The sequence below is a fragment of the Kogia breviceps genome, chromosome X, assembly GCF_026419965.1.
Source record: "Kogia breviceps isolate mKogBre1 chromosome X, mKogBre1 haplotype 1, whole genome shotgun sequence".
Classification (NCBI taxonomy): domain Eukaryota; kingdom Metazoa; phylum Chordata; class Mammalia; order Artiodactyla; family Physeteridae; genus Kogia; species Kogia breviceps.
This window is the reverse complement of record NC_081330.1, coordinates 101,354,480-101,377,759: the sequence shown is the minus strand read 5'-3', so window position 1 is coordinate 101,377,759 and position 23,280 is coordinate 101,354,480. Positions and strand designations below refer to the sequence as shown.

General features: G+C 40.6%; 1 protein-coding gene across 1 annotated transcript in view; it reads left to right on the top strand.

Moving 5' to 3' along the window:
• The first annotated feature begins 13,070 nt into the window (after nt 1-13,070).
• TSPAN7 (tetraspanin 7) overlaps nt 13,071-23,280 on the top strand; it is a 140,165-nt gene continuing 129,955 nt past the window's right edge. Inside the window, exon 1 of the mRNA XM_059049888.2 lies at nt 13,071-13,292. Within this exon, the coding sequence (XP_058905871.1) occupies nt 13,212-13,292 (81 nt within the window). The 5' untranslated portion in view covers nt 13,071-13,211. The remainder of the gene's footprint in view (nt 13,293-23,280) is intronic.

Genomic DNA, 23,280 nt, shown 5'->3' with positions numbered 1-23,280 from the left:
CCACCTTGCCCTAGGTTGGGTTTCCCAGAAGCAGACCTTGAGATAAGGATTTGATTGCAAATGATTTATCAAGGATGTTTTCGGGAGAAAGTGGTATGGGAATAGAGGTGGCAGAGCAGGAAAGGTGCAGAAATCAACTAAGGATCAAATTTCAGGTGAAGTCTCAGCCTCAGCCTGATCCCATGGGAAGCTCTGGAGCATAAAATACACCAGAGACTGACTCGCTTTGAGACAAGAAAGCTGGGCTTTCATATTTAATCCCTAGTCAATCACTGGTTACAGGCCACCCCAGCAGGATGTAACCTCCCAGGCGTTTAAGTTCATGGTACCTGTGGAAGCCAGTCCCCAAAGGTGGCCTCCAATGATCCCGGCCTTGTAGTACTCACACCTTCCTGCCTATGCTGTTCCATGATTGGTCACTATAACAAATGAAATACAGCAGAAGTAATGGTATGTCACTTCTGAGATTAAGATATGAAAGACTGTGGCTTCCATCTTGGAGTCTCTCTTTCTTCACTGCCTCTGTGGGAAGCAAGGTGTCATTTTATGAGCAGTCCTATAAAGAGGTCCATGACATGGACTCTCATAACAAGGACCTGAGGCGTCCAGCCAACAGCCAGCAAGGAACTGAGGCCTGCCAACAACCACAGGAGTGAGTCTGAAGGCAGATCCTCCAGCCCCAGTCAAACCTTGAGATGACTGCAGCCCCAGCTATTAGCTTTACTGAAATCTCATGATACTCTCTAAGCTAGAACCACCCAGCTAAGTTACTTCTGGATTCCTGACCCTCAGAAATTGTGTAAGATAATAAATGTTGTCATTTTAAGTCACGAGGTTTTTGAAAAATTTATTATGCGACAACAGATAAATAATACAAATACATTGGGCTACCATGTCTCCAGTAGCTGAAGGGAGGTTTTCTGAAAAACTACAGGGAAGATTCTTTAGGAAAGAAGCACAAAGACACTGAGGGATGGGCAGAACCAGCAAAAGAGACCTGAGGTGATGTGAGCAGAGCATCAATCATGTCTGCTATCTCTCCAAAACAAATGTTTCACGAAACAACACTTACCCTTATTACATGCAATGCACTTTGATAATTTCTATTTGATTATACTCTTACTTGGTTTATTAAGTGCTGGGAGTGAGCCCTTATATTGATTTCACAGTTCACTAACAAGTTGTGACCTGCAGTTGAAAAATAGTGAACTTAAACATCTTTGAGGTTCCTTTTGGATCTAAGCTTTTGTAATTAGGAGTTGGCACACTGCTATTACATTAACGACTAATATTTATTGAACACCCACTATGCCATAACTATTCCAAGCACTTCACATATATTGCTTCATGTGAAGACAATAAGGTAGTAACTACTGATATCCCCATGTTACAGATGTGAAGACTGGTAAGTGGCAGAGGCCAGGAGGAAACCCAGTCAGTCTGCCTTCAAAACCCATTGTCAAGAGTGCAGGCACCTACATGCGACTGTGTGGGTTCAAATCCTGATGCCAACAGTCGATCAATAAATGTTTCTAATTATGATCATGATATAACCCAATTATTGGCAGCCATCAGCTCATCGATGGGGATAGTTCTAACAAAAAGAAGTTTAGGATCAGGGTCATGCATATGGAGTGAATTTAGAGGTTAATTCATTGATAATCAGCTCAATGTTCCACTCTGCTTCAGCCATGCTGGCCCAGTCTTCACCTTAAATATAGCCACTTATACATTTAAATAAGATGGGGCTCTGGTCTGGGTTATTTAACATCTGCATGGTTGACTATCTAAAGTACATTTCACTGTAAATAGAAGGAATTTCAACATTCTCATTTTTATGTATTGTTTTATTAAAGTACAAAGACTCTTCTCTAATAAATGAATCTAACTAAAATACATTAGTCACCATTATGTAGATAATATTCCTACTGAAGTCAGTGAACACTAATCAATCTTTAGGTTTGAAAAATAGGGTCAATAAACATTACGATATAAATGGTTAAAGCTAAAATGGTTAAAAAACGGACTTCCCTGGTGGCGCAGTGGTTAAGAATCCACCTGCCAATGCAGGGGACATGGGTTCGAGCCCTGGTCCGGGAAGATCCCACATGCCGCGGAGCAACTAAACCCGTGTGCCACAACTACTGAGCCTGCGCTCTAGAGCCACAACTACTGAGCCCGAGTGCCCTAGAGCCCGTGCTCCACAACAAGAGAAGCCACTGCACCGCAACGTGTAGCCCCTGCTCGCCACAACTAGAGAAAACCCGTGCAGAGCAAGGAAGACCCAATGCAGCCAAAAATAAACAAATTAATTAACTAATTAAAAAAAACCTGCACAGAAACTATTACGTTGTGGCTGAATTCTTCTGAGTCACGTTTCCATCAATTATATCTTTTATGTCACAGGACAAATACAGCATTTACACAGGTAGTGAAGTCAGTATAAAAGCATAACATCCTTTTAATAGAAGATTATGAGTAATCAAAGATTTATACACCTGCTAAGTGAATTATCTAGAGCTGGACACATGTAGGGGATACATGTCAGGAAGATATTTCGGCAGCTTTGTTGTCAGGTGACTTGAAGGATTTAGAAAGTAGAAAGAAAAATAAGGTTTATGTCCCACTTCATATGCTACTGTGTGATTATGGATTACAGGGCAACAAGGGTGACTGCAACCTAGCTTGGGACACTGTTAGCAGATGCAAGACACTCTTCCTCTGTCACCTATTTTTTTAAAAAAACACAAGAAATAAAACCCACTCATTTTGTATACATTGCTAAAGAGGGAGTTACAGAAAGCATCATGGCTCCCCAAAACCAAATATCAATCTAGATATCCTGAAAAATTAACAATTTAAAATAAAATTTTTTTCTGGGCAGAAGACCTAAATTGACATGTTTCCAAAGAAGACATACAGATGGTCAACAGGCACATGAAAAGATGCTCAACATTGCTAATTATTAGAGAAATGCAAATCAAAACTACAATGAGGTAGCACCTCACACCAGTCAGAATGGCCATCATTAAAAAAAAAATCTACAAATAACAAATGCTGGAGAGGGTATGGAGAAAAGAGAACCCTCCTACACTGTTGGTGGGAATGTAAATTGGTGCAGCCACTACGGAAAACAGTATGCAGGTTCCCCAGAAAACTAAAAGTAGAGTTGCCATATGATCTAGCAATCCCACTCCTGGGCATATATCCAGACAAAACTATAATTCAAAAAGATATATGCACTCTTATGTTCACAGCAGCACTATTCACAATAGTCAAGACATGGAAACAACCTAAATATATATTTACAGACGAATGGATAAAGATGTGGTACATATATACAATGGAATATTACTCTGCCATAAAGAAGAATGAAATAATGCCATTTGCAGTAACATGGACTGACCTAGAGATTATCATACTAAATGAAGTAAGTCAGAAAGAGAAGGACAAATACCATATGACATCACTTATATGTGGAATTTAAAACATGACACAAATGAACTTATCTACAAAACAGAAACAGACTCAGAGACATAGGGAACAGACTGTGGTTGCCAAGGTTGGGGGGGTGGAGGAGGGATGGAGTGGGAGTTTGAGGTTAGCAGATGCAAACTATTATATATAGAATGGATAAACAACAACGGCCTACTGTACAGCACAGGGAACTATATTCAATATCCTGTGATAAACCATAATAGAAAAGAATATAAAAAAGAATGTGTGTGTGTGTATATATATATATATATATATATATATATATATTTTTTTTAACTGAATCACTCTGCTGTACAGCAGAAATTGACACAACATTGTAAATCAACTATACTTCAATCAAATTAAAATAAAATAAATAAATTTTTTTCTAACGATAAAGGAAATACATGTTTTCACAAAGCATTTAGTAAACGCAGAAAATGTAAAGAGTAAAGGAAAAAAATCACAAAGTTATTGGATATCAGGTCATGAGGTAATAATTATCACTATTTATGTGTGTGTGTGTATATATATCTCCAAATTGGCATACTATATGTACTTTTTATAATTTCATTTTTCACTTAAAAACATACTATGGGAATTTCCCTATGTCAAAGTTCTCTACTTGAACATTAATCTGATAGAATTCCATTCTATGGACATAGCATTTGCAACAGTCAGTATCCAGCAGGCAAACAGAAACCACTCTATACATTTAATGCAGGAACAGACTTAATGCTAGTAACTTGCTACAAAGTTATAAAACATGCTAAAAAAATAGAGAGAAAGGTATATATTAGTTAGCTATCACTATGTAACAAACCACTTCAAACTTACTTGTGTAAAACCAGAATTTACTTAACAAAAATTCTGTGGTTAACAATTTAGGCTGGATTCATCTAGGTATTTCTCTGGTCTCAGTTGAGGGCCCTCATGCATCTACAGTTGGTTGTGGGTTGGCTTTGCTGATCTTGGCTGGGCTCCTTTACATGTTTGGGGACCTCAGCTGGGACAAGAGGACTGGCTAGACTCAGACCCACACGGTTTCTCACCCTCTAGCAGGCCAGTGTGGGCTTATTCCATGGCAGTCACATGGCTCCAAGAGAATGAGCAGAAGCCCAAGAGTCCTCTTGGGACCTAGGCTTGGGCCTATCACAGTGCCATTTTCTCTACCTTCTAGTGTTCAAAGTAAGGAACAAGGCCAGCCCAGATTCCAAGAGTAGAGAAACAGATTCCACTTTTTATGTGAAAAACTGCAAAGTCACATTGCAAAAGGGCATGGAAACAGGGAGAGAAAGAATTCTTTCCAGTTCTGCAAACAATTGATCACAGTGTGTCTTACCTAGAAACCTGAAAGCTGCCACCACTCCTGGGGCTGGAGCCCATATGTGGGCCATTGCACTTGTGATATTCAATGCTGATCTGTGAGAGGTACTACTGCTGCCTCTACTACCACTGAGTAGAAACCCAGGAGTCCATAGCCTTACTAATCTCTTAAAACTGCCACAGATGTTTTGGGAACAAAAAGTTGCCTGTAGTCATTGTTGCCGCCTCTATTGCTATTGGAAGGACCCCTAGAGACAAACAAAAAGGCTACTCTCTTTTCCACCTTATAGTCTCCCCACCAGTGCCTCCCAGTAGCAAACCTCATGCAATGCAAGCTGAAAGGGAATATGGAAAATATAGTATACTGGTTTCTAACCACCTGTGATACAGAGAAGAGCATCTAAAGTATAGCTGAGAGTCAAGTGAAAAGTGACTGCACAATAACATCATTTATTTAACTAACTCCCTGTTGCTGGATATTTAGATTATTTCTCTGGAAATACAACATAAATGTAGAAAGCAAAGCCATCAATGGGATAGTTTCTGAACCCAATGGACAATGATATTTAATTGCTAAGAAAGGCATTTAAAAAGGGATGCGTCCTTGAGCTCAGCAGTAAACAAATGATACGTAAAACAGAACAGCTCTAAATAGCTCTGCTCTGTCCCTCCAAAAGTTGATGTGTGTCATCATGATGGGAACAACACTGTTCTATCCATGTGGAGCTTTAATGACATAGTTTACCTCAAAAATTATTTTCTTCACATTGCATTCCCATTTGGTTGAGGTCAAAAGGAATTAGTCTGAAGTCATAATTATAATTTTTGTACCCCCATATATACAAAAGTTTTACCTGAATTTCCCTATGTTCAACAGCCACAGGATAAATATAAAATCCCAATAACAATTTTTCAAAAAGCATTTCTAGGGTTTAGCCTCTATAGTGTTTCTTTTTAATAACTTATTTTTATTATAAATGTAATACTGCTTGTAAAAAAAAAATCAAATGAGCATTTTCAGAGGTGAAATTCCATCATTCAAAGCTTGTCATGTATCTTTCATCCTGATGTTTTCCTATGAATGATCTAATACATTTTATTATTATAGTCACAGAAGAATATTATAATTCTCTTCTGTAACTTGTTTTTATAAGTAAAAATTATATATTATATATGTATATATATATCTTGATAGACCTTGTTTTAATTCAGTATAAATATATCTAACATATACATAACATATAAATATACCTAACATATAACATATACCTACATCATAGCATTCTATAGTATGGGTACACTAAAATTTATTTTATTGTTTGTCTTCCCCAGAAGAGTGCAAGCTCCCTGAGGATAGGGACCTGGTTTGGTTTGGTCACAGCTGTATCTCCAATGCTTAGACAAGCACCTGGCAAATAGCAGGTGTTGAAAAATTTCGTAGAATGAATGACTAAATGGCAAAACACTTTTGATGAATATTTGTATTGTTTCCATCTTTCACTATTCCAATAATGAATTTTGCAATTAGTAATCTTATAAATACATGTTATACATTTATTTATTTTTGTAAGGAAAAGTCATAGAGGAGGAATTGCTGGGTCAAAAAAAAAAATTGAAGAACTTCAATCCCTCTCAAATTCCTCCCAACATGTTCAGAAAGTCCCCAGTGGGAAGGGAGGAAGCACTTGTATTTAAAAGTCTGGTCTTCCTAGCTATCACTTAGACCTGCCACTATAGTCTCACAAGTGTAGTCCTGTTACAGAGTGGCATTGGCCTTTTCCTTCTTTTTAATTTGTGCTGTCTGGGGAAGTTGTCTGAGACGCTTATGTTTCCACTCCATGTTCTGAGACATTCAGCTGTCATTCTGTTGAAATGAGAACAGTACCCTTTGTCCCTGCAATTTTTTGTTAAGCAGGCTATATTGGCTGTAAAACTGTATGCTCCCAATATCTCTATGAAATTTTTTTTTCTAATCTAGCTTTTATTTTAAACATCTGCTTTCCCCCAAGGCTCAGGGATAAATCCCTAATGAGGAAACACGAGGGCCTGCATCATTCATTCCATGTATAATATATATCAAGCTGTCCTCAGAACAACCCTAATTCTCTGATACTTATACCAAGGCTCCTTAGACCAAATCTGCAAACCTTAGTTCTCTCGTTTCTTTGGTTGAGTGCTTTCCTGAGTGGCTTTTGCAAACATACCTTTAGCGGGTCCAGTCTCAGTCCTGTAGACATTTCTGAATCCCAGGGTAAGTCACTTGCAGTGTTCAAGTAGGGATCCCTGGAAACACACAGATATATTAATAAATACAGAAATTTAGATGAATGGACATATGCTCAAAGTTCACTTAAACAAATTCTCAAAACAGTTCAAGGTTTTCCCCCTTAAGCCCTAAAAACTTTAAAACTTTAATATTTTAATCTTTTGTGTAGAGGGCTTCCTTTATAAAATACCCTCTTTTATTATAAATGTTATATATGATCATTTAGAAATTTGAGAAAATAGAGTAATATAAAAAATGGGAAATAAAATCACCTATAACCCTATCCCCACCCTTGAACTACCAGTGTGAACATTTTATACACATTTTCTTCCAATTTCTTTTCTATATGTTCTTACATAGTTCAGGTCATAGTGCATATAAAATTTTCTATTGTTTTATTTTTCCTTAATGTTATAACAAAAATGTCCTTTTGTGACTAAAAAAGTTCTTCATATACATACCCACTAATAACTGTAAACTAGTCCCTTGTTTAGATGTACCATATATTGAGATTATGCATTTTAAAAGCTGTCCTCCAAGTTTACTCAGACTAGAAGTAAGTCATATTCAATTCCTCCTTTTCCTTTATTACCCAAATCCACTTAGTCCTGAAGGCTGTCTATTCTATTTCTGAACAACTTCTTTTACCTGTCCCAGGGATTTCAATCCCAGCTAGAGCATATAGCGAGCTTTTAAAAATACTGATTGCTGGGGCCCCACCAGAGACCAAGTTAACCGGAATCTCTGGGGGATGGAGCCCAGGCATCCACAAGTCTAAATGCTCCCCAGTAGATTTTAATGCAGCCAGAGTTGAGATGCATTGCCTCAGCCCCTCCTCCAGCCCCACTTCTACTTCCCAAGGCCCAGCCCTCATCAACTCCCAATTAGGTTATTGCAGTTACCTCCTAACTCTTTTCCTGTTTCTAGTCTCTCTCTTCTGCAACCTCTAATCCTGCACACTGCTTCCCAAATTACTTTGGTAAAAACATGGGTCAGATCACATCACTCCCCTACTAAACAAGAGAGTCAAACTTGGCCTGAGTAAGGCCCTCCTCCAACCTACATTTCTGCATCCTTTCCTACTCTGGGTCTTCTAGTGCACCTCACCATTCATCTGAGTTAGCTTTCTGCTTTTGTTCATGCTGTTCCATAGTCCATAATGATCTCCTTCTCCATTGCTCAAACACCACCATTATCTTATACATATTTCAAAGTCCATTTCAAATACCACATCCTTCTTCAATCAGGCAACAATCATCTATTGAATGACTACTATGTACCATCCATCTGTTCAACATTTTTTGAGTTGCTATTGTATCTAGGTACTGGGGATACAACAGTGAACAAGACAGACAAAACTACCTGCCTGTGTGGAGAGGAGGACAACAAAAGAAGCACACAAATAAGAAAATGTTAGGTAAGTGTGATGCAGAGAATTAGAATATATAGTGACTAGGTGGCTATTTTCGACTGGGTAGCTATTTTCACCTGAAATGGCCTTTCTGAGGAGGTGACATCTATACTGAGATCTAAATGACAGGAAGTGAGGGACCAGCCATTCACAGTTTAAGGGGCAAAGCATTCTAAAGATAGGACCAGCTAATATGAAGGCTTTCAGGCAAAATGAAGTCTGATTGAAGAGCTGAAAGAAGGCCAGAGCAGCTGAAGCACAGGCATACAGGGGGAGTCATGGGAGAGGAAGTTGGAGTCAGCTCATGTATGCTTTCTAAGTCAGGGAAAAGAGTCAAAATCTGATTCTTTGGGCAATGATGGGAAGCCACTGGAGGGGTTTAAGTGAGAGGGTGACATGATATGGTTTGTGTTTGAACAAGATCACTCTGGTGATCTTGCTGTGGGAACAACAGATTGAGGGGGTGACAGTAGGAGCACGGACCACGTAGGTGCTTGGTGTCAGTCTGTACACCATCTTTGCTCCTGCTATTGAGCCTTGCTGACCTTTTGTCAGCTCCTCAAATATATCATTCCTTCAGGCCACAGGGCCTTTGGACTTGCTGTGGTCATATGTTATTTGTGTATGTGATAAAATATACATAAAATTTACTATTTTAACCATTTAGAAGTGTACAATTCAGAGGCATTAAGTGCATTCACAGTGTGGTACAACCATCATCACTCTCTAGCTGCAGAACTTTTTCATCACCTCAACAGGAAACACTGGACCTATTAAGCAGTCACTTCCCATTCCCTCCTCCCCCAGTCCCAGGCGACCATTAATCTGCTTTCTGTCTCTATGGATTTGCCTGTTCTGGATAGTTCACAAAAAGGGAATAATACAATATGTGGTATTTGTATGGCTTCTTTCATTCAGTATAAAGTTTCCAAGGTTCATCCATATGGCTTCTCCAGTGGCGCAGTGGTTAAGAATCCGCCTGCCAATGTGGGGGACACGGGTTCGAGCCCTGTTCTGGGAAGATCCCACATGCCGCAGAGCAACTCAAGCCTGTGTGCCACAACTACTGAGCCTGCACTCCAGAGCCCGGGAGCCACAACTCCTGAAGCCCAGGCACCTAGAGCCCATGCTCTGCAACAAGAGAAGCCACCACAATGAGAAGCCTGCGCACCACAACAAAGAGTAGCCCCCACTCACTGCAACTGGAGAAAGCCCACACGCAGCAACAAAGACCCAATGCAGCCAAAAATAAATTTAAAAAAAGAAAAAAAAGATTCATCCATATGGTAACATGTGTTAGTACTTCATTCCTTTTTATGACTGAATAATATTCCATTGTATGGATTTACCATAGTTTGTTTATCCATTCCTTAGTCGATAGACATTTGTTTAAGTTGTTTCCACCCTTCAGCTGTTGTGATTAGTGCTACTATGAACACTCATGTACACGTTTTTGTTAGAACACCTGCTTTCAATTTTGTCACACCTAACAGTGCTAGGTGATATGGTAGCTGTGGTCATATTTTGAGCAACTGGAGATCAGTGAATCTTAGACATGTATTAGTTTACTGTGGCTGCTGTAACAAAACACCCCCAAATGGGTGGCTTAAAATAACTGTAAAAATTTATTTTCTCACAGTTCTGAAGGTCAGAAGTCTGAAATCAAATTGTCAGTAGGGCCATGCTTCCTCTGAGACTAGGTAGAATTCTTGCTTGCCTCTTCCTAACTTCTAGTGGTGACAGTCAATCCTTGGCACTTTTGGCTTGCAGCTGCATCATTTCAATCAGTCACACGGCATTTACCCTGTTTGTCTCTGTGTCTTCACATGGCCCTCTCTGGGTCTCTTCTTCTTTTAAGGATACCAGTTATATTGGATTAAGGGCTTACCTATTCCAGGATGACCTTTTCTTAACTTAAATAATTACATCTGCAACAACACTATTTCCAAATAAGGTCACATTCTGAAGCAATGGGATTAGGACTTCAACATCTCATTTTGGAGGACACAATTCAATCCATGACAAACTGACAGACATTACTGTGCATCTGAATCCCCTGGGGATCTTAACACGGGTTTGTGGTGAGGCCTGAGGTTCTGCATTTTCAATAAACTCTCCCAGCTGATATCAGTGCTGCTAGTTCACTGATAGGGTGGCTGACTGGTTTTGGTTTTAGCAATAAAAATCCAGAGTTAAAGGAAACCCCTCAGTCCTGGGAAAACTGGCATGGTTTGTCACCCTATTATATCACAGACCACAATTTGAGTAGCAAGGATCCAGCTATGAACTATGGTAATTTACCCATTAATTACATTGCTGACTATTCATATTTATCTTTACATTTAAATAACTTATTTTTGCTAGAACAGTCCAAGTTTTCAAGAATCTGGACCCCAAGAAGCTCCAAACTGTGAAACGGTGAGTTAGTTGAGCTGATGGGCACCATCTGTGAATATCATATATTAACTCATGAAATTATCTATGATGCTCAGCAGTGTCCCTGTTGGGTTGAAAATGGAGATTTCTGACTCCTTTACAGAGTAATTATGCATGGGCAAGAACTTATTTTTGGCTAAGAGTACTCACTGGGTTTGAAATCTTCAGTACCCTTTTTTTGCTGCTGCCCAGGGACTGTAAAAATGAAGGAGAAAGCTCCTTTCTGAAGTTGGGTTTGAGCTCACTGCAGTAGGGACACCGTCCCTCCACTCTTGATTCCTATTAGGACCACCTGAAAAACTTTAAAAACTGCTGAGCCCTCACTCCAGACCAAATGACTCAGGCTACCTGGGATTGGGCACAGGCAGTCATAGTCTTGTTGTTGTTTTAAGTTTTCCAGGTGATGCAAATGAGCAACCAGAGTAGAGAATCATTGTGCAAGGTCTTCCTTTATAAGAGAAACCTTGCCAATCTGTTCCCTAATCTTCTTTTTCACCTGCAACCATATTCTTCTCTACTACTCTCTATGCCCACATACCTCTTTGTTATGGTTGATCATTATCTTAAGCAAGTTCTCCTCTTCCTCATATTTGTGTCCTGTTTATACAATGACCTCACTGACCTGGCACCATGTACAACCCATTGGCGGTAATAATTACTCCTGCAACTGACCTTGGCAGGCTTTCCTCAAGCTTTATTGACTGTTTTTCACTCTTTCACAAAAGGTATCCTTAACATCATCCACAACTGAGTTAGCCTGTGATAGTGTTCCTGTTTTGACTGCAGACTCTCTCAGAAGTCAAGTGAAATCTCCCACAGAATCTGTACCGTGTGTTCCTCTACAAACCATCCACAGGAAATCTGGGTGGAGTGTACATTACCTTTTTATTGGGATATAATTCACGTGCCATAAAATTCACCCTTTAAAAGTGTCCAATTCAGTGGTTTTTAGTACATTCACAAAATTGTGCAACCGTCACCACACTCTAATTCTACAACACTTTTGTCACTCCCCAAAGAAACCCCCTACTCACTAACAGTCACTCCTCATTCCTGCCGCCCCCTGCAACCACAAATCTATTTGTCTCTATGGATCTGTCTATTCTGGACGTTGCCTATAAATGGACAGTTCAACATGTGGTCTTTTGTGTCTGGTTTCTTTCACTTAGCATATTTTCAAGGTTCATACATGTTAAAGCATGTACCAGTACTTTATTCCTTTTTGTGGCCAAATAATCTTCCACTGTATGGATGTACTACATTATGTTCATCCATTCATAATTGATGGTCATTGGGGTTGTTTCTGCTTTCTGGCTATGGTAAATGGTGCTATGAACATTCATGGACAGGCTTTTGTGTGGACAAGTTGTTATTGCTTTTGGGTCTATACCTAGGAGTGGAATCGCTGGGTCATATGGTAACTTTATGTTTAGCTTTTTGAGCAACTTCTGAATTGTTTTTGAACTGTATTTTTTGACCTTGAAACAGTTCTCTTTTAGTGTGAGGTGGTCTGTACTTGTTAGGGTGGGAAAAATGAGTCTTGGGGACTTTAAACATTTTTTTTTCTGTTATACATTTTATGTGCAGGAAGAATGGTACCTTCATATAGAAACTTCTTGTCACTCGGCTTCATCATTTCAAAACGTGAGGAAATCTAAAACATGGAGCTCCCGCATTGGCAAGGATTGGGGGTGTCCGTCTGAGTTCCCGGGTTCCTGACCATCCCTCCAGCTGTATCTCTGGCCACCTGTCACAGTCTGTTACTGGCACTGACAAGGCCTGCTTGTTCCAAGGACATGACTACTGGGCTACTTCCATCTGAGAAGGCCTGGTGGGGCGACCAAATGCAGAAACCTGATTGCTTTCCGGGGATAGCAATAAACCAGGTGCAGACAACCCTGCAAATGTAAAGCCCCATTGTGTACAAAGCAGAAACTCACGTGCCACGGCGGCCACGAAAAGGCCCTGACCTTCGACCCAGCCTCCATCCACGCTCTCCTACTCCCTCCTGGCTGCCCTGCCCCGCTCCTCGGCTCGGGGTCTGAGCCTGCGCGGGCTCGCGGAGGCGGGCAGCCTTCTCCGCATGCGCAGTCTCTGCCGGCCTGTTCTTTCAGCGGGGGCTCTACCGAGTGCGCGCTCACGCACACGCAACGCCTCGTCTGCGCGCTCTCGGGACCTCTCGCTGCACGCGCCTCCGCCCCGCCCGGCCCCGCCCCGCCTCCTCCCCCCTCCCGCGCTCCGGCCCGCCGCACGCCGCCGCCGCCGCCGCCGCCGCCGCCGCCGGAGCTCTGTAGTATGGCATCGAGGAGAATGGAGACCAAACCTGTGATAACCTGTCTCAAAACCCTCCTCATCATCTACTCCTTCGTCTTCTGGGTGAGTGGCCACGCCTGACCGGCTGTTGGGCCGCCGTCCTTCGGTCAGTGTAGTGATGCTCCGGGAAGGGAAGGGGGAGGAAAAAACCCAAAGCAAAAATCAAATCTCGGTCCCCTCCTTCAGGAGACAGGCGCAAGGCTGGGGCTGCAGGATGGCGGGGTGCAGGCTTGGGGCTGCTCAGACCCTGGACCCCGCCCGCTGCAGGGTGTAGGGGGCTGCGTGGTGGCGGTGACTGCAGGTTGCCGACCTTTCCAAAATATTTTAATGCATTGACTTATTTTTTTAACTCGCGGGTTAGGGTCAGCCTCTGGGGAAAGTTGCGGGTTTATTCGTCTGTTTTCCACTCTGGACCCCCCTCCCCACCCTCCCTTAGCAGCCCGTTCGCGGTGTCTCTTGGAGTTAACCTGTGGCCGGCTGGGAGCAGGCGCGAGAGCGCAGGGTTTGATCCCAGATTCCCGGTTATTCCCGACCCCGCGGGGCTGCGAGAGGCAGGCGCTGGGAGCCCTGAGCTGCCTGGCTGGGCAAGGGAGACCAAAGGCCTCCAAACGCAGTGATGCGGGGCGGGCGCCGTTGCCGCGCGGAGACGCACAGAGGGGAGAGGGTCTTACATAACCCAGGGGCTTCTTTGCGCTTTCTCGGCGACCCAGGAGATGGGTCTTAGGACCCTTTTCCCACGCCCTTGCACCCTTACACTTATCTTTCTGTCATTGCGTAAACCCAATCCGCAGAGCCCTGGGGAAGGACCCCAGCCACTTGGTGACAGCAATAACGCCTCAACTCTGCTCCCCATCTAACTGGTGCTGCTACCGGTCCTTGAAGCTCAATGCAGAAGGATGACGTCAGCCCCTCAGCAGAAGCCTTGGGGGGCTGCGTCGTGCACTTCGCGGAGCTATGCGCGCTTTTGCTCGCGGGAGGAGGAGGAGCGGGGCGGGCGGTGGGGTGCGGGGGGTGCTCCAGGCTTGTGCCTTACCTCATCCTGTTTGGCAATTCGTGGAATCAGTGCAGGGCTGACACTGCAGTGATTCATTTGAAGTAGGTGGTACCTAAAGATCATTCCCCATTATTTCTCTTAACGTGTCGACGACTCCCTTCTCCCCAAGTTCTCCTTTCCTACACCAAGCCACAGCCACCCTGCAGGAGAATGAACGTCTATCACCACCCCCACCCCCAACACACACACACAAATAATCTGGGTCATTTTAGCTTTCAAGGCAGTCATTTTGAAACCTGAGGCTCTGCAGAAAAAGCCAATCCTGCCTTTGGTTGTTTTTCTCTTTGCCAATTAGCCCTAATTGGCCCTAATTTTGGTTTGAAACTGGGGCAGAGTGCTTTATGAGGTACCCAGACTCGGCTTGATGGTGAAACAGGTTGTTTGTAATGACCAGGGTAGGAAATGAGATTTATTAAGGATTTGAAAAAAAATCCCTAATGCGCCCCCGCCCCCGCGGACATTCCTTGTCACTGGCATTGGTGATTCTTCAGGTCGGGAAATTGTGGACTCTGGAGACCAGGCATACCAAGAACTCTGAAGTGAGATAAGATAGAATAACAGATATATCACACAAGGCAATCACATAAAAGTACTTTATTTGGACTGAAAACAACACAGGTTGAAAAATTTCAGCAGTGGAATTGTGAGCTCTGCACAGATCCTATATTATGTTTTTCTTGGAAAAAGCAATAATGCATGCTGGTTGCTGAAACTTCCCAGTAGCCATTCCTCGGAACTGGCTTAGCTATTTTTGTTTGTTTGTTTCATTAAATCTCTTTGTGTTTGGCCCTTTAGTATTTACTTGACTTCCTATTTGTTACTGGAGTAAATCATATGGGTGATTATTTTTAGCTTCCTGAAAAATCTTTCAGCATCACTGCAGGCTGGTAAAGAAGGGAGTCTTCTAGACGAAGCCTTTTCATATGAGCTCTTTAACTCCTCTTGGCTTACCTTCCCCCCACCTCATGAATCTAATTACTTAATGCACCCTGATACATCTTAAGCACAGAATTTTATGTCCTCTGAAGTTCCTTGATGCCTGCATTTTAATTTTTTCCTACTTCCAAGATTTCCATAGTCTTAAAGTGTTTACCTAAAGCATTTTCAGTAGTTTAAATAGCCTTTAATAATCATTTCATACTTCACAACCAAAGAATGAGGTCTCTCCAGATGCAAAGGTATTTTAAGCAAGACATTTTCACTAATAAACCATGGTCCAAATGCTGTGTTCTCCATTGTACCTTAAATGCTGTTTTTCTTTTTAAACAGCTTTATTGAGAAGTAATTCACATAACATATAATTCACCCTTTTTAAAGTGTACAATTCAGTGGGTTTAGTATATTCACAGATTTGTGCAACCATCACCCCAGTCGATTTTAGAACATTTTTACTACCTGAAAAAGAAACCCCATACCCTTTAGCTGTCATTACCCTTGTCCTCCCAATAAGCCCCACCGCCCCAAGCAATCACTAATCTTTCTTCTTTTAAAAACATAAATTTATTTATTTATTTTTGGCCACGTTGGGTCTTTGGTGCTGCATGCGGGCTTTCTCTAGTTGTGGAGAGCGGGGGCTACTCTTCGTTGCAGTGCGCGGGCGGTGGCTTCTCTTGTTGCGGAGCACCGGCTCTAGGCATTCGGGCTTAAGTAGTTGTGGCTCACGGACTCTAGAGCGCAGGCTCAGTATTTGTGGCGCACGAGCTTGGTTGTTCCGTGGCATATGGGATCTTCCCGGACCAGGGCTCGAACCCGTGTCTCATACATTGGCAGGCGGATTCTTAACTACTGAACCAGCAGGGAAGCCCTAATCTACTTTCTGTATCTATAGATTTCCCTTTTTCGGACATTTCATTTAAATGAAATCATATAGTATGTGGTCTTTTGTGAATGGCTACTTTTGCTTAGCATAACGTTCTCAAAATTCATCCATGTTTATTCCTTTTTATGGCCAAATAATACTCCACTGTATGCCTGTATCACATTTTGTTCATTCATTTGTCCACTGCTAGACATTTGGGTTGTTTCTGTCTTTTGGCTATTATGAATAACAGTGCTACAAACATTTATGTACAAGTTTTTGTGTGAACATGTCTTCATTCCTCTTGAGTATATACCTAGGCGTGGAATTGCTGGGTCATATGGTAACTGTGATGAATCATTTGAAGAACTGCTAGACTGTTTTTTCCAAAGTGACTGTACCATTTTACATTCCTGCCAGCAGTGTATGAGTATGTTGATTTCTCCACATCCTTACCAACATTTGTTATTATCTGACTTTTAAAATTCTAGCCATCCTAATGGGTATCTCATTGTGGTTTGGATTTGAATTTCCTTGATGAGTAATGATGTTGAGCATCTTTGTTTTTGCTTATTGGTCATTTGTATATCTTCCTTGAAGAAATGTCTCTTCATATCCTTTGCCCAATTTTTATTTTGTTTTTTTAAAATTATTGAGTTGTATATGTCCTTTATGTATTCTTGACTCAAGTCTCTTATCAGGTATATCATTTGAAAATATTTTCTCCTATTCTGTGTGTTGTTTATTCACTTTCTTGGTGGTGTCCTTTGAAATACAAACATTTTTATTTTTTAAAAATTTTTTTGTGGTACGCGGGCCTCTCACTGTTGTGGCCTCTCCCGTTGCGGAGCACAGGCTCTCGATGCGCAGGCTCAGCGGCCATGGCTCACGGGCCCAGCCGCTCTGCGGCACGTGGGATCCTCCCGGACCGGGGCACGAACCCGCGTCCCCCGCATCGGCAGGCGGACTCTCAACCACTGCGCCACCAGGGAAGCCCTTTTTTTTTTTTTTTTAAACATTTTTATTTTGATAAAGTCCAGTCTACCTATTTTTCTTTTGTTGCTTGTGCTTTTGGTGTCATATTTAAGAATCCTTCACCAAATGCAAGACTATGAAGAAAACACTGTCTATAAGAGTGACAACAATTCAGTAAATGCAGTTGATAAATTTATCTTTATCTGGCACCTAGAACTGTCTGGCACATAGTAGGTACTCAAATATTTGTCAAAACTTCTGGAGTTATGTTAGGTAATTAACAAAGAGGATGATCTTGGTGTTCTTTAAGTGAAAGATGCAGGGAAGATTAGGCAGAATTTTTTTCCTTCCTGTTCTCGGTGAATCATTTTAATGGGACTGCTTCTCTTCCCTTATCTCAGTTTAGATTTAGGACTAGAAGAGATTTGAGCTTAAAATGGTGGTAGACCAGTAGCATCAAGAGATTGATGTACCTACAGTTATGAAAGAGAGATCTTTGTTTTATCTGGCCTCCTCTTCTATCTATAATCACTCCCCCTCTCTGAGATGTTCCTCTAAAGCAGTGATTCTCAACAGGGGACAATTTTGCCTCCCCCCCCCAATAGTTGGCAGTGTCTGGAGACATTTTTTAGTTACTGCTGGGAGTGGGGTGCTATTGGCATCTAGTTGGTAGAGGCCACAGGTGTGGCTAAGCATACTACAAGGTACGGGACAGCCCCTCACAAGAAAGAGTTTTATGGCTCAAAATGTCAACAGTGCCTACAACCTCTGCACTAGTGAACTTTACATAGTATACTAGTAAATCCTATGTAGAAAAAGAGAGTCTTATGCAAAAATCCCAATATATACTGTTGTTTGGAACCTTCATACCCGAGCATTCTCAATACAATTGCAAGTAAGAAGAAAAACATTCTCCATGGTGTACCATAATTCTTTATTTGAAGACAAAGGTAGGTAGTTCTTTGTATAATAGTGTTGAAATGGATGGGACGATCTGTCCTCCGGTTAGATAGCATCACGTGAATGTTAGGTAAATGGCTTCTTTATTCTCTTTGATTTGTATGTTTCATTTTCAGGTTTATAGAAGAGTAGGGGAAAAAAACACACCTAGGATTAAGTTATCCTGTGCTTTAAGACTAGCAAACAGTGCCTGGCACATAACAGGTTTACTCTGGAAGTATTTACTTAATGAATGACTGAATAAATGAAATTTTATTGACTACTCTTGGGCTCATGTATTTATTTCAAGTCATCTCAATTGGGAGGCTTTTTAAAATGATATTTCCTGTCTACCTGTGGTGGTTGAAATGTGTTCCTGACAGTAATGTGTGGAAAGGTGGAGTAGAGGACTATATAAGACTTACTTATCCTAATGTTAGTTCAATTATTATATTTTTATGATCAGCTATTTTGCTGGACATTTTAGTTACCTAAAATTTTAATTGGAATTGAATTTGCTATGTTTGAATTAAAAAGATATCTATCTTACCCTAATACAAAAATATCTTTCCATGACAAATACAGTTTTTTCAACAACAAACAGGAAAACTATCAATATGATGCTTACAAGGTAAATTCCATTTAAAAATATTTTTGTTGGAGTATAGTTGATTTACAATGTTGTGTTAGTTTCAGGTGTACAGCAAAGTGAATCAGTTATACGTATACATATATTCACTCTTTTTTAGATTTTATTCCCATTTTATTCCCATATAGGCCATTATAGAGTATTGAGTAGAGTTCCCTGTGCTATACAGTAGATAAGATAAATTCTGTTTTGATTTAGAAATTTTTTAATGTATTTTAAACACTCATCTGTGTTCTGAGCTTAAATTTAAATTTAAATCCACTACAGCTACATCCACTAAATAATACTGTGAAGAGAAATATCCTTGCTTCATTCCAGTGTATATTGGATTTGGTTTCTTTGATTATCCAGGGAGGCAGTTAGCTTTATCAATAGTGCTATCAAATTCTCTTATAATGAAATATTAGTGATTTTTTAAAAATTTGGGAAGCATCACTAATCTTTTTTGGGGGAAGATTGTCACCCAGAAAGTTTAGGTACTTGGGTTAAATAGAGGGGAAAAAGTCTTAAAGAACAGCCTCTAATGTTTTACAGTGTTTGAATTTGGGCACATACTAAAGTTTATACTTATTCCTTTGCATATCACTGAAATTCAACAAACATTCATTGAATGTCTTATATGCCGGGTATTTCAGTAGAATGTTTACCAACTTTTACTAGCTGCTGCTTTTAGCATGTTACCTTCATTTCTAAGTAATGTCGTTAATCTACTACTGCTGGACTTTTCCGTATTAGATGTTATATATTGTCTTCCTACTATGGAAGATCAAGATCTAGCTCTCCTACCACCTTCTCCCTCACTCCCATCTTTCCTAAATTGGGTAGACCCCAATATATCTTTTATCAGTTTATCATTATCATATATCATTTTGCTTAGAGCAGTAGTCAGTGATCACATTAATGCAATTAGGTAAGCCTATTCACAGCTGAACCATGTAGTGTGTCTATTATGATTGCTTGCACATCTTTTTGTTTTCCCTTCAGTTAAAAATTGCCTTGTTTTATCCTTAGCTTGTTAATTTTCTTCATTTATCACTAAATTATTCCCGTATTCTCCCCAAGAACTGCATATCTTCATGTAGTGTATTGAAACATTTTGTGTATCCTATCAGTTTCCTATTCTTAGAGACATTTGTCCCAGAGCATTCTGACCTTCAATCTGGGCTAGTGTTCTCTGGGCCTTTGAAACAGCTGACATCATTATAATCTCCCTTTACCATCATCCCGGGGAATCCTGTCTCCTTTTATGTTGTATCCTTGGTTTTCTAGATGTCCAGTCTTCCTCTTTCTTGGTCGTTCATCCATTTTGGTGGAGCAAATCTAGTAACTTTCTGGAAAAGAGTGCATGGGAGGTTAATTTTTTGAGACCTTGCAGGTGTGCAGATCTTACTGTGCTCTTGCATTTAATTTGATAGTTTGGCTGAGTATAGAATTCTAGTTTGTAAATCACTTACCCTAAGAACTTTGCTGCCACTTCCTCTTTTCCCCAGGTCTCTTGCTCTTGTTACTGTTGAGAAATCAAATGTTATTTTGATTCTTCTTAAATTCTGCTGTTCTTTGAAAGCTTCTGGAATCTCTGTCTTGTTCCTAGTGTTCTGAAATTTCACAATACTACCCCTTGGCGTATGTTTATTTTTATCTCTTTCCTCTGCACCCTTTCAATCTGCAAACTCATGTCCTTCCGTTTGGGGAAATTTTCTTGAATTGTTTTTTTGTTTTGTTTTATTTTAAATTTCCCTTCATTTTCTCTGTTCTCTCTGTTTTGATGCTGGACCTCTTAGATCCTCTGTCTCCCCTTCTGTTTTCTAATTCTCTTTGTCTTTTTGTTCTACTTTCTGGGAGATCTCTCCCAGCTTACCTTGCCTGTTATTGCATTTTTCATTTGTTTTATATGTTGATATCTAGGAGCTCTCTGTTGAGGCCTAAGCGTTTCTTTTTCTAGCATCCTGCTCTTGTTTCATAAATGTAATATTTTAAAATCCTTCTGACAATATTAATTTTTTTTTAAAGTTTGCTTCTTTTTGCTTTTCTTCCAAGCTTCTCTGTTATCTGGCATACTACAGACTTACCTCAAATTTCTGGTACCCATTTGCTCTTTGTTGTTTAAGAGTGGAGCACTAAAAATGCTGATTGGAAGCTCTTAGTGGGAGTTGTTGATTATAAGTTGGGTGATTTGGCTGGGCAGTTGAGTTTTGGAACCAAGGTCAATCTCTTTAGGTCTTTTCCTTTGGTCTAATCAGATTTCCTATAGAAGAATCTTCCGGTCTTCTTTCTGGATGAAGAAGGTTAGGGATATGGATGTCCCCACATGCAGTATAAATGCACCTTTGTTTAAGCTCCTGTTTCAAGTGTAGAATCCAATGTTCACCATGCTTTGGTTCCCCAGTTCACTTCACTCTCCCTGGAAAATAAATCTCTGAACCCATGCTGGAATGGGGGAGAAGGCAGAGACTGGAAGTTGGAGGGGATCTAAGTGCTTTTCAAAAAGCTTTTCCCAGATTCTCCTTATTTTAGCCCCCATTCATCCCTACTTCCAAGAGTGCATGGAGCTGCCTTCTGGGGGTGCTTGTGTGCAAATATTTTATTCTTGACTTTTCTCACAGCTGCCATAGGATTTGGCTTTTTCTGGGCTCCCAAAATGTCATTGCGGTTGTCTCCTCTTCCATTCTCATTGTGGGTTAAAAAAAATCCTTTTAGTGTCATTTCAGTGGAGTTTTGGGAGATAGCCAAGGTAAATGGATGTGTTCAATCCATCATCTCTAACTGGAAGTCCTTTATATCTGTATCTCTACATTGCATGGTGCTAATTAAATACTAGTTGATTGTGAGTGATTGAGTAGAGTGTCTGAGATGGCAACAGTTGGGCTATTCTAATTGATATTGGTATCTACTTTACAGTTTTTAAAAAGCTTTTGGATGTCAAGAGGAATGTTCTAGGTTGGAACAGGCTTATGAAAGCACATCCTCTTTAAGGTCATCTGGTCATCAGGGTCTGGAGTTGGACAAATGGGAATGAAGCTCTGAAGGTTGCTGCTGTTTTTTCTGCTCATCGAATTTCTTCCCACCAGGTGGAGGCCCATGTGTCGTCTGACCTAATTCAGATCTTGGTGGATTAATTTAATGTGGGAGCAGCAGAGTTCAAAGTATGGTGGGGAGTGGAGTGCTTGATGTTAGACGAGTCATTGCTCTGCTATTTTTCTGTTACTACAATGATAACGCTTTGTGTTTATTACAGGACTGGTGCATTGTAATTTGAAAAGTTTTTTTTTTTCCTTATTTAAGCAACTTCCTGCATGCAACATGCAGTTAGGATATGGGTACTACCTTTTACAGCATTTGCGGAACATTAAGTGTTTTCCACTTAGTAGTTGCCTAGAAACTAGCTGACTTTTTATCCAGATAGATTGAAATACTTTTCTCAATTTTAATTATAGCTAAAGTTCTTGATTTGACCCTATCGAGAAAAGTATTGAAATACTTTTCTCAATTTTAATTATAGCTAAAGTTCTTGATTTGACCCTATTGTGAGCTACATTACTTATGATTCATTGACTGTTCAGCATTATGTCCTGTTTTAAGTAAGCACTTCAGAAGGTGCTTTGAATTGAAAGTCATCTGTGACTGTGTTTCTCTGTTTAAACATGTTAAACCTTTGACATAGATGACTAATGCACCACTAAACCAATTTGAAGAGCACTTTAGAAATATATTCTTATGTCTTTTTCTCCTTTGGATCCATTACAGCAGCTTCCAGTTTGGGTTATCTCTTCATGACAGGCAGATCATTGGATTACTGCTCTTAAATTTCCTTTTTTGGCTGTTATCCCACTTGCCTTGACTGAATGCTTTTCATTCTTGGCTGAACATTTTTGTCCCCTTTTATATAGAGCCCCAATATTTGTCAAGAAAAGGACATAGAGGGGGAAAGATAGGAGAGGACTTTTCTTGTTTTCCCTTTGGTTATTTGATCACCTGAACATGTAAGCATGTGAAATAGTTTGGTGATAGAATTAAGGATCACAATTCTACTGTGGAAGATTTTCTTTGTGCTTTCTGTAAGGTATGACAGGCTTTTTCATCATCATCTGTTTTAGGAGAAATTGCAGTTGCCTTGTACTGAAAGATGGGCTGGGTCAGGTGCAGGTACTAGGTGAGCAATCTAGATCTGTGGTCTCAACCCTGTTTGCTCATCAGGATTGCCTAAGGAGCCCTAAAATACTATATGCTTAGACCTCACCCTAAGAGATTCTGATTCAATTGGCCTGGAAGAGGATGCCAGCTTTCATAATTTTTTTATAACATCTTCATTGGAGTATAACTGTTTTACAATGGTGTGTTAGTTTCTGCTTTATAACAAAGTGAATCAGCTATACATATACATATGTGCCCAATATCTCTTCCCTCTTGCATCTCCCTCCCTCCCACCTTCCCTATCCCACCCCTCTAGGTGGTCACAAAGCACTGAGCTGATCTCCCTGTGCTATGCGGCTGCTTCCCACTAGCTATCCACCCTACGTTTATATATGTCCATGTAGCCAATCTAGTATTTTTCTCACCTACTGAACTGGTCTCTGGCAAGTGTCTGCAACTGAACTCTTGGAGTTTGGAGTAGTTTCCGTTCCTTAGGGGGAATGTA